The following is a 13,430-nucleotide window of genomic DNA, read 5'->3' as shown; positions in this document are numbered from 1 at the left end:
CATTGGTGTGGGTGTAACATCTGATGTCATTGGTGTGGGTGTAACAGCTGATGTCCTTGGTCATTGGTGTGGGTGTAACAGCTGATGTCCTTGGTCATTGGTGTGGGTGTAACAGCTGATGTCCTTGGTCATTGGTGTGGGTGTAACAGCTGATGTCCTTGGTCATTGGTGTGGGTGTAACAGCTGATGTCCTTGGTCATTGGTGTGGGTGTAACAGCTGATGTCCTTGATCATTGGTGTGGGTGTAACAGCTGATGTCCTTGGTCATTGGTGTGGGTGGAACAGCTGATGTCATTGGTCATTGGTGTGGGTGTAACAGCTGATGTCATTGGTGTAACAGCTGATGTCCTTGGTCATTGGTGTGGGTGTAACAGCTGATGTCATTGGTCATTGGTGTGGGTGTAACAGCTGATGTCATTGGTGTGGGTGTAACAGCTGATGTCCTTGGTCATTGGTGTGGGTGTAACAGCTGATGTCCTTGGTCATTGGTGTGGGTGTAACAGCTGATGTCCTTGGTCATTGGTGTGGGTGTAACAGCTGATGTCCTTGGTCATTGGTGTGGGTGTAACAGCTGATGTCCTTGGTCATTGGTGTGGGTGTAACAGCTGATGTCCTTGGTCATTGGTGTGGGTGTAACAGCTGATGTCCTTGGTCATTGGTGTGGGTGTAACAGCTGATGTCCTTGGTCATTGGTGTGGGTGTAACAGCTGATGTCCTTGGTCATTGGTGTGGGTGGAACAGCTGATGTCCTTGGTCATTGGTGTGGGTGTAACAGCTGATGTCCTTGGTCATTGGTGTGGGTGGAACAGCTGATGTCCTTGGTCATTGGTGTGGGTGGAACAGCTGATGTCCTTGGTCATTGGTGTGGGTGTAACAGCTGATGTCCTTGGTCATTGGTGTGGGTGGAACAGCTGATGTCCTTGGTCATTGGTGTGGGTGGAACAGCTGATGTCCTTGGTGTGGGTGGAACAGCTGATGTCATTGGTGTGGGTGGAACAGCTGATGTCATTGGTGTGGGTGGAACAGCTGATGTCATTGGTGTGGGTGGAACAGCTGATGTCATTGGTGTGGGGGGAACAGCTGATGTCATTGGTGTGGGGGGAACAGCTGATGTCATTGGTGTGGGGGGAACAGCTGATGTCATTGGTGTGGGGGGAACAGCTGATGTCATTGGTGTGGGGGGAACAGCTGATGTCATTGGTGTGGAGGGGAACAGCTGATGTCATTGGTGTGGAGGGGAACAGCTGATGTCATTGGTGTGGAGGGGAACAGCTGATGTCATTGGTGTGGAGGGGAACAGCTGATGTCATTGGTGTGGAGGGGAACAGCTGATGTCATTGGTGTGGGGGGAACAGCTGATGTCATTGGTGTGGGGGGAACAGCTGATGTCATTGGTGTGGGGGGAACAGCTGATGTCATTGGTGTGGGGGGAACAGCTGATGTCCTTGGTCATTGGTGTGGGTGGAACAGCTGATGTCCTTGGTCATTGGTGTGGGTGTAACAGCTGTCATTGGTGTGGGTGGAACAGCTGATGTCCTTGGTCATTGGTGTGGGTGGAACAGCTGATGTCCTTGATCATTGGTGTGGGTGGAACAGCTGATGTCCTTGATCATTGGTGTGGGTGTAACAATCCCTGTCTGACTGACCTGTGATGCAGCCTCTGTTCACAACAGCACTTCATACCCACAAAGCAGCAACCATTATCCTACCAATACCATGATCTTGGTGGGGCTAGGATAACAGTAGTGTAGGTCTCAGGGTGGGTGGGGCTAGGATAACAGTAGTGTAGGTCTCAGGGTGGGTGGGGTGAGGATAACAGTAGTGTAGGTCTCAGGGTGGGTGGGGCTAGGATAACAGTAGTGTAGGTCTCAGGGTGGGTGGGGCTAGGATAACAGTAGTGTAGGTCTCAGGGTGGGTGGGGCTAGGATAACAGTAGTGTAGGTCTCAGGGTGGGTGGGGCTAGGATAACAGTAGTGTAGGTCTGAGTGGGTGGGGCTAGGATAACAGTAGTGTAGGTCTCAGGGTGGGTGGGGCTAGGATAACAGTAGGGTAGATCTCGGTGAAATCACCACACGATGGCGACTAGGGCTTACTCACTTTGTCTTTCCTTGATTATTCACATCTCCTTTCCTCTGACCTTCTTCTCCAATGGTTTTAAGAAGGACACAAGGAGAGGAATCGAGTAAGGATGAATTCACCTGTCAACTAAATCAAATAAAACTTTATTTGTCACATGCGCCCAAATACAAGTGTAGACCTTACCTTGAAATGCTTACTTACAAGCCCTTAACTCTCCTTGAACTGCATTGTTGGTTAAGAAAACATTTACCAAGTAAAATAAAAAAGTAACAGAATAACAATAACGAGGCTATGTACAGGGGGCACTGGTACCAAGTCAGTGTGCGGGGGTACAGGCTAGTTGAGGTAATTGGTACATGTAGGTGGGTGTGAAGTGACTATGCATAGATAATAAACAGCATGTAGCAGCGGTGTACAAAAGGGAGGGGGGGGTGTCAATTGTCCTGCGGCGATTTTATTAATTGTTCTGCAGTCTAATGGCTTGGGGATAGAAGCTGTTGAGGAGCCTTTTGGTCCTATACTTGGCGCTCCGGTACTACTTGCCGTGCGGTAGCAGAGAAAACAGTCTATAACTTGGGTGACTGGAGTCTCTGGCAATTTTATGGACTTTTCTCTGACACCGCCTGTCCTGGGTTGCAGGAAGCTTGGCACCAGTGATGTACTGGGCCGTTCGCACTACCCTCTGTAGCGCCTTATGGTCAGATGCCGAGCAGTTGCCATATCAGGCGGTGATGCAACCGATCAAGATGCTCTCGGTGGTGCAGCTGTAGAACCTTTTGATGATCTGGGGACCAATGCCAAATCTTTTCAGTCTCCTGAGGGATGAAAAGGTGTTGTCGTGCCCTCTTCACAACTGTCTTGGTGTGTTTGGACAATGATAGTTTTTGGTGATGTAGCTCCGGTATCAAACGTAATAACCCCACCCGAAAGTTGACAAAACAAAAAGGAGCAAGCAGGTATGATTTTCTCTTTTGTTCGGAGCCCACAGCAAGTTCCCACTAGATAACACAACCACACATTGCATGAAAGCATGAGGTGTGGCTAACATTAGCAAGCTTGAGCTAGATACCGAGCTAGCATACAAACTTGGTAGCACAGAGTAGATACTCCATATGGCGTTGTGAAATAGTGCATTGTGGATAGTTTAGAAGATATCCAGAAATAAGTTAAGAAATATGTAATGACGCAAAATCACAACTCTTTGTAACTATAGGAAACCAGATCGTGACAACAACTCAGTTACTACGTCTTTAACCACACCGTGTTGTTACACTGGTGAGTAAAAACTCATGTTCCCTACCCTTTAACTATTAGTCAAATAATTTAAATATACATTTTTTTCAACTGAGTTACCCACTCCAGTCAGCAGATGGCGGTGTGCGATGTTAAGGCGATGCTGTTAGTGTGATGTATATTCTAGTGGATTGAACGCTTCTTTCAACAGCAGCAACAGTTAGTCAGACACTTCCGTAGCTTGCTAGACAAAATAGCCGAACCAATAAAGCTCTTTAGATGCGTTCGTGTAAATTAGCCACTGTGTTTTAAACCCACTTCTGTCGTCTAGTTAGTTATCCGTTTTAATTTCATATTTACGGTGTTGTTATTATTCATCTAGCGGGCTGGTTAAGTTAGCATTAGCATAGCTAGCTAACTTACCCAACCATGAGCTCACTAAGCTACTCTCATCCTGCTAAAGAAGAGGAGGTCTGCTGGACGGAGAAAGAGGGTCTGTGGCTGAACATTGTCGCGGAAGAGGAGGATGTCACAATACAAAAACAAGGAGAGGGTGAGGCTGTTACAGTGAAAGAAGAGAAAGACGTTATAGTTAAAGAAGAGGAAGCCGCGTTCAGAGTGAAAGAGGACGAGGACATTACTGTGAAAGAAGAGGAGGAGGGGGAGAAGACTGTCACATTGGAAGAAGAGGAGGAAACTGGATATCTGGGCCCAGTTTACCAAAGACATCTTAAGGCATCAAATGGTTCTAACGATGAACGGGCGCTGATTAACACTAGTAAGTATTGTCTTAAAACCAACACTGTAAACCAACACTGTTAAGCCTTAACATGGTTAACTATAATGCTGATATCATGGGTGGTCAGTCCTTGCATCCATAGGTCTGTCTATGAATTTGAGAGTAGTTACATTTCTCCAGCCCCATCATCTAATTACCAAAACAGTGGTGGAATTACAGCTTTGTTATTGTTTGAACTGCAGATTGGTTGGTAAATTGTGTGGCTTTTTTAAAAGGACAACCTAGGATTTAAACAGCAACAAAATGGCTGCCCAGAGACTTGGTTTGGTTAACAGCTGAGGGATGGGGGCTGGAGAAATGTAACCACTCAAATTCATTGAGAATGCAATTGTATCAACCGTAACCCAAAACCTAGTGAAGTTAAGAAGTTCAGACATCTTGGCGTAACAGTTATAAGGTGTTGGCTTGACAGTCGCTGGACCCAGGTTTGAGTCCAGCTCAGGGCTACCCTTTGAATTGACTACACTATAAATACAAGGACTGGCCATCCATAAGGTCAAAATTATAGTTTTAAAAAAGATTTCAAGGCTATACAGTGCTTGTTGACAAACAGTGATGTTATAAGAGCTTATGTTTTGGTTTCTGGTGGGGTAATACAGTTGAAACATTTGAGGCATTTATAAGTTAATTCTTCAAGAATCAATGGGTATATAGTAAATGGGTCTTTCTATAACTGCCAGTGTAGATTTCCTGTGGGGGTCAAATTGTAAGAGCTGTTGATAAGTCATTAGCTGTGTTAGAATACTCATACTAACCATACTATTTGTGATGTTAATTGAATAAAGAAGAGTACTTGTCATAGTATGATTTAGTTAGTATGCCAAAAGTTCCCAGATGTCGTATTAAATTCACCAAAATATGACGTAAACACGCTGTACGTTAGGGCCCATAATGCAATTCTTCAGGAAATGGACTTGGCTTCACATCGTTTTCAGATTTGAAGAAAATGGCGGAAAATATTCAGCCGAAGTCCGACGAGAGCAGATAAAAATTCATTGTTTTAACTAATTATGACAAATGTTAAGAAAATGTTGAGCAATGTAATAAAGTAATGACTTTTCAAATAAGTTACCTTACACGTTATTTTGGCTGACCATTTGTTAGCATGTTATTACAGCAGTATGTACCGGTATGTTAACTAACTATCTAGCGCTCAACACCCGTTGAATATGTCCAGGTGTCAGTAAATGGAGGCAAAAATAACAAATAAGCGTAATTTAAATGTTTTTACAGCAGTACAGTTAGTCACTCTGGATAACATGAAAACTGCCTAACCAGCTCTGCTAGGGCGAGTAAAGTGGTAAGAGTCTCATTTGTGTCTGGAAGTAGCTAGCAAGCTGAGGTCAGAACGGTCAAATCAACCCAACTCCTCGGCCGGAGCGGCCAGTGGCTGAGAGAGCGAAACGGGCTGAATTTACAAACGGACCATCTGACAACGCTCTGAATTTATGAAGCACTCTGGTATTCAAGATTGAATTTAAAAACACAACCTGAAGTCGTAAAATGTCTAACTAGTAATGTGTTATGCTAACTAGCTAGCAAGAGGTTGCATAGCAACAGCACAAACTTCCGGTAGACAGGAGAAGAGAGCTCAACTGAAAGGATACGGTTCGGTTACAGTACACTACAATTAACTAATAGTATGTAGTATATACTCATTAAGTATGTAGTTACAGTGTACTACAATGAAATAATAGTATGTAGTATATACTCATTAAGTATGTAGTATAAAGTATGTTAGTATGGGTATTCAAACACAGCTATTCGCCTTTTTTCAATTTATTTTCAATGTCATTACATTAAAGGCGAAACATACCTACATTCCATAATATTTATGAATTGTTTGAAACCTTTGTTTTAAACCCTTCTCAAAGTTGGCGCCTTGCCGGATTTCTGTGTATATATATATATATATATATTTTTTTTTTAAATAAAACACTACTTGACCTTCCTTGTATTTATGGCAGTGTAGTTCCCTTATTAAGGGTCAGTCAACTTTGGTACAACATACTATGAGGAGTCGCCTCTTCGGTTGAAGGATCTAAAATCACACCTGAAAAGGCCAATGAAATCCGCGCCTGGCTGGAAGCCCCGGCTTCCACAGGGGATGAGCGTTAGGCTCGGATTCATTCCTTCAATTATTCCGCTCTTCACCTCGGTGTGAACAGGAACAATTCATGCTACTAAAACATACAATTGGAACACGAGACTGTTTTACTTTGCGCCAACTAAACTGACTCTTAGTGGTAGAGCGTGATCACCCTGGACTTTGTGTGGTTCTCATAGTTTCCTAATCAAAAACAATCCTGGCTTTAACAGTGAGTAAGATGGCTAAAAATGAGACCGAGACAATGAAAGTTCAGACCGATTTATATTCACACATTTAGACATTGGCCAAAATAATAAAAATTGTAAAAAATCAATAACTAATTCATTGATTGTCACAGAAACATCAAGCTAGATATTATTTATTATATAAATGTCTAGCATACTTTTACAACCTTTGTTTTGAATAAAAATTACAGTTTTGATTTTATAGAAATACAAAATCTATAAAATGCCATTTAAAAGCGATAAAAATCAATAACTAATTCACCGTTTGTCACAGAGAAATGTATAATTAAAAGTTAATTTGTGGAATTTCTTTCCTTTATGTGTTTGAGCCAATCAGTTGTGTTGTAACAAGGTAATGGTTTTCTCACGTACTAGTAGGCTTATATTGAAGATATGGCAAATAGGAGTGGCAATGTTGTGCGCTATTATCTTCAGTCATTTTCCATCCAAGTTGTCAGACCCCGGTGGCCTGAAAAAGAAAAGGACAACCTCACACTCTAGGAGCTCAGATGCAATAATTTAATAACCTGATATCAACATTTTCACAGACAAGTTGTCTTCATCAGGGTATAATGACAAACACTGCGGGTAAGTGGTTTATATTGTGTCAAAGGACACACACAAATGTCTGTAATCATGTCTGAGTGTGGCCTGATATCAGATATAAATAGATAGTGTAAAAACATAAATGGATAGCATACAGTCATAGATACAATTTGGCTACATAGACCTCCAAACATTTACAATGAATAGCAATATTACAATAATGGCTAAGTTGAGACCGACGGGAGCATGGCTCTTTAAATTAAAGATACAGCCTCTTGTTTTTAACAATACATTGTCGAAGTCACCCCCTCTCCCTAGGGAGGGTGACGTGTTCGATGCCGATATAATGTAGGGACGAAATCAAGGGGTTCGCTTCCAAAAAGTGGGTCGAAACTGAATATATACATTTTACCACAAGGACAAGTTATAAGATAAATAACTGCCTTAGTGGTGCACATGATAACACCTTTGATTGGGATCTGTTTCCCTGTTTGGGGGTGTTTGAAGGATCTACATTTACAAGTGCCATTGCATTGAGCACAGCCATTACATTTGTAGTTTCCATCCGGGAGAGGTGCAAATAGACGTTGTGCAGGAGTATTTGGGGGTGGTAAATCAGAGTTTAGTAAGAATGCAAGAATGCTTGGTTTTTGCGAGAATGTCCTTGAAAGAGATAATTTCTGGATTTTTGTACCCCCTCTCCTCTGTCAAATTGTTTTTTGCAAATTATTTTGATTCAAGAGTGAGACTTTCCTTTAGAGTCTATGTTATTAGGTCTATGTTGTTTGTTAGGTGAAGTTATGGGTCCTACAGTAGGTCTATGTTGTTGTTAGGTGAAGTTATGGGTCCTACAGTAGGTCTATGTTGTGAGGTTATGGGTCCTACAGTAGGTCTATGTTGTTGTTAGGTGAAGTTATGGGTCCTACAGTAGGTCTATGTTGTTGTTAGGTGAATTTATGGGTCCTACAGTAGGTTGATGTTGTTGTTAGGTGAAGTTATGGGTCCTACAGTAGGTCTATGTTGTTGTCAGGTGAAGTTATGGGTCCTACAGTAGGTCTATGTTGTTGTCAGGTGAAGTTATGGGTCCTACAGTAGGTCTATGTTGTTGTTAGGTGAATTTATGGGTCCTACAGTAGGTTGGTTGTTAGGTGAAGTTATGGGTCCTACAGTAGGTGTGTGTTACTGTTAGGATTTCCCAGTAGTTATCGATGTTACTACTAATGTGAAAACAAGACAAATATGACTATTGTTGCTCACTTGACTGTATTAAGACAATTATCAAATAATTTAACAGACGTCAATTGTTGTACAACTTCATGGGTTTGCTCTGGGCATCACCTTTTACCTCAAACTAACAGTGGATTTCTGCTGTTGTGGGACTTTAACCTTCTGTCTGACTTTGTTGTTCACACAGGAGAGAGATGTGACTATCCTGGGTCCTCTGGGGAGTCTCAACAACATCATGATGCTGAAGAGGCAGAGAAGAGTCTCTCCACATCAGAACACCTCAAGAAACACCAGCAGAGACCCACATTGAATAATCCTTACTGCTGCTCTGACTGTGAGAAGACCTGCAAATCTAAATCAGAACTTGATATACACCGGAGAATCCACACAGGAGAAAAGCCGTACCATTTCTCTCATTGTGGAATGAGTTTCTCTAGATCATATTCATTGAAAATACACCTGCTAATTTACACAGGAGAGAAATCTTATAGCTGTACTCAATGTGGGAAGTTTTACTACATCTTCCAATCTGACTAAACACCAGAAAACACACACAACAGAGAAACCTTATAGCTGTGATCAATGTGGGAAGAGTTATGTTACATCTAGCTATCTGACTTTACACCAGACAACACACACAGGGGAGAATCCATTTAGCTGTACTCAATGTGGGAAGAGTTTAACTACATCTAGTTCCCTGGTAATGCACCAGAGAATACACACTGAAGAGAAACCATATAGCTGTAATCAATGTGGGAAGAGTTTTACTCAGCCGGACACACACAAATGTATGTAATCATGTCTGAGTGTGGCCTGATATCAGATATAAATAGATAGTGTAAAAACATAAATGGATAGCATACAGTCATAGATACAATTTGGCTAAATAGACCTCCAAACATTTACAATGAATAGCAATATTACAATAATGGCTACGTTGAGACCGACGGGAGCAAGGGAAGAGTTTAAAACTACATCTAGCTCCCTGGTAATGCACCAGAGAATACACACTGAAGAGAAACCATATAGCTGTAATCGATGTGGGAAGAGTTTTACTCAGCCAAATGGACTGATATTACACCAGCGGACACACACAGGAGAGAAATCGTATAGTTGTACTCAATGTGGGAAGAGTTTTATTCAGGCAAGCTGCCTGAAAGTACACCTGAGAACGCACACAGGAGAGAAATCTTAACACTGCTCTGAATGCGAAAAAGTTTTGTTAGCTTAAGTGATTTAAAATCGCACCAGAGAATACACACAGGAGAGAACTGTTGGAGCTGTGATCAATGTGTCAAGAGTTACTTTGATAAAAGATCTTTGATCAAACATCAGAAAATACATAGATGAAGGATTTGTTTTAATGTCACAATGTAGAATGTTTTAACATTGTAGTAGGAGTATTTTAATGATGTCAGAATGTAGAACCCTAAATGTTTGTCCCCTGCTCTATTTATTTTAGCCTCAGGGGAAAAAATCCAGGCTCTGAATTGAAAGAGTACTATTTATGTGATTTAACAAAAAGTGAGTAACAAAAAAAGAGTTGTGTTACACTTACCACGTTGGTGACCCACTTGAATCAAAATGCAACACTTCAAAATGTAGCTAGCTGTTTTCTACAAATTGTTCTCTAACCAGTGATGTACACATTACTCCCAGGTTCCGTGTGGTTTTTGAGCTATTAGTTTTAACAGGGCGTGCAACCTCATCTCCCTCCTCTCGGCACAATTGATTTCAACATGATATCTATGAGTTATGACAAATAAGTGTTGTGTTCCTTTGTTTAGCCACCCCTAAATTTAAATGCATCTTTGAAAAGAAGACTGCCCGACGGCCAATAATAAATTTGTCTATAATCAATTGTATGAACAATCCTACATCACTCCAGTATTTCTTTACAACATCCAAGTGCTAATGGTCATTATTCCACTACTGAAGAAGCATGTCTCAAATCACCTCATATTTCAAACATCCAGCCTGACAAAAGATACATGTTTATTATTCCATGCCTCATCATTAAGTGAATTATTGCCAATACATATTAACAAAGGGGTGTACATTTGGTTTTTATATTTCATATTTACAATTCATGTAACATTTAGTAATCATAATTATTTATGTAACCAACTGACAATTTCGGGGTGCAATTATATTGACATTATTGCCCTGCTTTTAGAATATCAGGGTTCATTCTCAGATGTGCCAACCCAAATGTACTAGAGCATGACATTGGCGACTGGGCCCGATCCAACAACATGCCTATCGAGTGAACCCTGAAAAGGGAGAGAAGCTCGTCTGTGAGGTGGAAAGTTACTACGGATATTGCAGGAGTTTCCTCTTGAAATCAGACATGCCTGTGGTAAGGACAACTTGGTTGCTGATTGTCTCAAGGGTGGGCAGTCAAAAAGATTTGTGATTTGCATTTAGCCATTGCATTGCCATGGATCACAATTTATTTTGACTGCACATTTGAGTGAGTTTTTCAAAAAGTAAGATTGCAGAAAATATATACTTAGAAATGCATGTTTTTTCTTATTTTTAATTGTAGACACCATGTTTATATTGGTGAAGCATTGTAGTTGGTTCTAATGTGAAATGGAAGTTGTTTTCTGTTGGCGGTAAGCGAACTTGTCCAACAAAAATATAGGATATATTATTTGTCTTTAGGGGGGAAGGTGTTACAGTCTTTGGTTTTTGCAATTATGTTTTGAGGTTGGACTTTAGCACGTATAGCTCATTAGAACGTAGGTGACACTGATTGGTGTCACCTCGTTAGTCAGTATGTGTTACACCTGTGCTGCCTTGTCCATCTTGTTAGTGGGAAGGTGTTTCACCTGAGCTGGTCCAGGTTCTATTTCAGTGTCTGGCCCAGTGCTCCAGTTGTCTTGATCGATGTGGAGAGTCAACACCTTTAGTTGCTCCACTTTTTTGGTTTGCTTCCTGTCTTTAAGTTTGGTGTGGGATTTCTTTTGTTTGCATCTTCTTGGGTAGATTTAGTGGGTCTCATGGTGGGTGTCTTTTAGGTCCCAGTTGTTGTTACTAGTCAATTTTCAGTGGACACCCCCATAGTGTCTTTCAGAACCCCTCTAAAAAAAAACTCCTAAAACACCATGCCTGCTGAAGGCGTGGTGGAGTGGTTAACACCACCCCCAGCTCTACCAGGGGCTTGTGGTGGTCTCCCACAGCTCTGCTTATGTCATGTTCTGTGGCCTTGCCATTCCATTTCTTGACTGCCCCTGCAACACAGAAAGAAAAACATTTAGTCATATTATATAAAACACTCAAAGTAATGGATATGGAGCATCTATGGCCTCAGTTACACCTGGCACCTAAATGTGACTTCTGTCATCCCATCACTCCAAGCTGCATTAGGTTCTGATCTACCAGGATGGGCGTGTGACATAGTCTGGATGCAGTCGGGGCACTGAATATGCATCAGCAATGTAAAGAGGTGGGGTGAATGCGTGGGGAAAAGTATATTTGACACAAGTGACCTTCATAATAAATCAAATCAAATGTTATTTGTCACATACATATGTTATTGCGGGTGTAGCGAAATGCTTCTGTTCCTAGCTCCAACAGTGCAGTAATATCTAACAATTTCACAACAAATAGCTAATACACACAAATCTAAGTAATGGAATTAGAATATATACATATATGGACGAGCGATGTCAGAGCAGCATAGACAGATACAGTAGAATAGGATAGAATACAGTATATACATATGAGATGAGTAATGCGTAGACTAAGATACAGTAGGATAGAATACAGTAAATACATATGAGATGAGTAATACATAGACTAAGATACAGTAGAATAGGATAGAATACAGTATATACATATGAGATGAGTAATGCCAGATATGTAAACATTATTAAAGTGACTAGTGTTCCATTCCTTAAAGTGGCCAATGATTTCAAGTCTGTGTATGTAGGCAGCAGCCTCTCTGTGTTAGTGATGGCTATTTAACAGTCTGATGGCCTTGAGATTGAAAAACAGCTTCTGTCTCGGTCCCAGCTTTGATGCACTTGTACTGACCTCGCCTTCTGGATGATAGTGGGGTGAACAGGCAGTGGCTTGGGTAATAACAAAGAACAAATGTGTATGCCTGAGGGGAAATTCACTTTCATACAGCCTAATGGGGTGAGAAATTACACCAATATCAGTGGACAATTTGCACTAAACATGGACGATGGAACATATTCCCGTTTGCTGACGTAATGAACCGCTAAGGGGACATAAATATTTACTATCTAAACCGTGTGTGACCTGAGGAGGCTGAGGAGGGATGGAAGGATGAATAGATAAGTCATTCAATAAACTGTAGAGCTGCTGTCTATGCTGTCTGACAAAATCACAATTTTAGTAGTTCATTAAAGTAAATAAGGCTTTATGACTGCTGAATACCAACTATCAATCACTTAGATCATGTATTTGCAGGTAGAGATACATCCTTGGGACGTCCCTAGCCGGTTGAAGTTGACATGTAAAATGGTTAAGGTTAGGGTTTAAGGTTAGGGTTTAGGGTAGGGATGTCCCAAGGATTCCAGATAGCATTGACCATCGTGATTTCTTCTTTCTCTTTTACATAGCAGGTGTAAAAGAAACACAGACAAGACAAGTAGGCACGCAATGGATTATGGTCATTACGTTTTAAGCGCTAAACTATGTTGTTTATTGGCCTATTGTAAACTACAACTCTATTACATCACAGTTCAGGCTGGATCTGATTTATCTCTCGAGAAACTACAACTCCCTACTACATCACACAGTTCAGGCTGTGTCTGATTTATCTCTAGAGAAACTACAACTCCCTACTACATCACACAGTTCAGGCTGGATCTGATTTATCTCAAGAGAAACTACATCTCCCTACTACATCACACAGTTCAGGCTGGGTCTCATTCTCCAAACACATGTTATATTTTTCTCAATTAAATGATGTCACAATGCAGAATATTTTAACTATTAGCCTTGTATTTTAATGATGTCCCAATGTAGAATGTTTTTCTTATTTCACCTTTATTTAACCAGGTAGGCAAGTTGAGAACAAGTTCTCACTTACAACTGTGACCTGGCCAAGATAAAGCAAAGCAGTGCGACAACAACACATAGTTACACATGGGATTAACAAAAGTACAGTCAATAACACAATAGAAAAATCTATATACAGTGTGTGCAAATGTAGTAAGATTAGGGAGGTAAGGCA

General features: G+C 41.2%; 1 protein-coding gene across 1 annotated transcript; it reads left to right on the top strand.

The window, feature by feature from the left end:
• The first annotated feature begins 3,511 nt into the window (after positions 1 to 3,511).
• LOC129860426 (zinc finger protein 558-like) lies at positions 3,512 to 11,739 on the top strand. Its single transcript, XM_055930811.1, has 2 exons — positions 3,512 to 4,090; positions 8,406 to 11,739. Exons 1-2 carry the CDS (start codon positions 3,742 to 3,744, stop codon positions 8,753 to 8,755), a joined length of 699 nt encoding a protein of 232 aa, XP_055786786.1. The 5' UTR covers positions 3,512 to 3,741; the 3' UTR covers positions 8,756 to 11,739.
• Positions 11,740 to 13,430: the final 1,691 nt, after the last annotated feature.

Source organism: Salvelinus fontinalis, chromosome 8, assembly GCF_029448725.1.
Source record: "Salvelinus fontinalis isolate EN_2023a chromosome 8, ASM2944872v1, whole genome shotgun sequence".
Lineage (NCBI taxonomy): Eukaryota > Metazoa > Chordata > Actinopteri > Salmoniformes > Salmonidae > Salvelinus > Salvelinus fontinalis.
The sequence above is the reverse complement of the archived record's forward strand: the minus strand, read 5'-3'. Positions and strand labels throughout refer to the sequence as shown.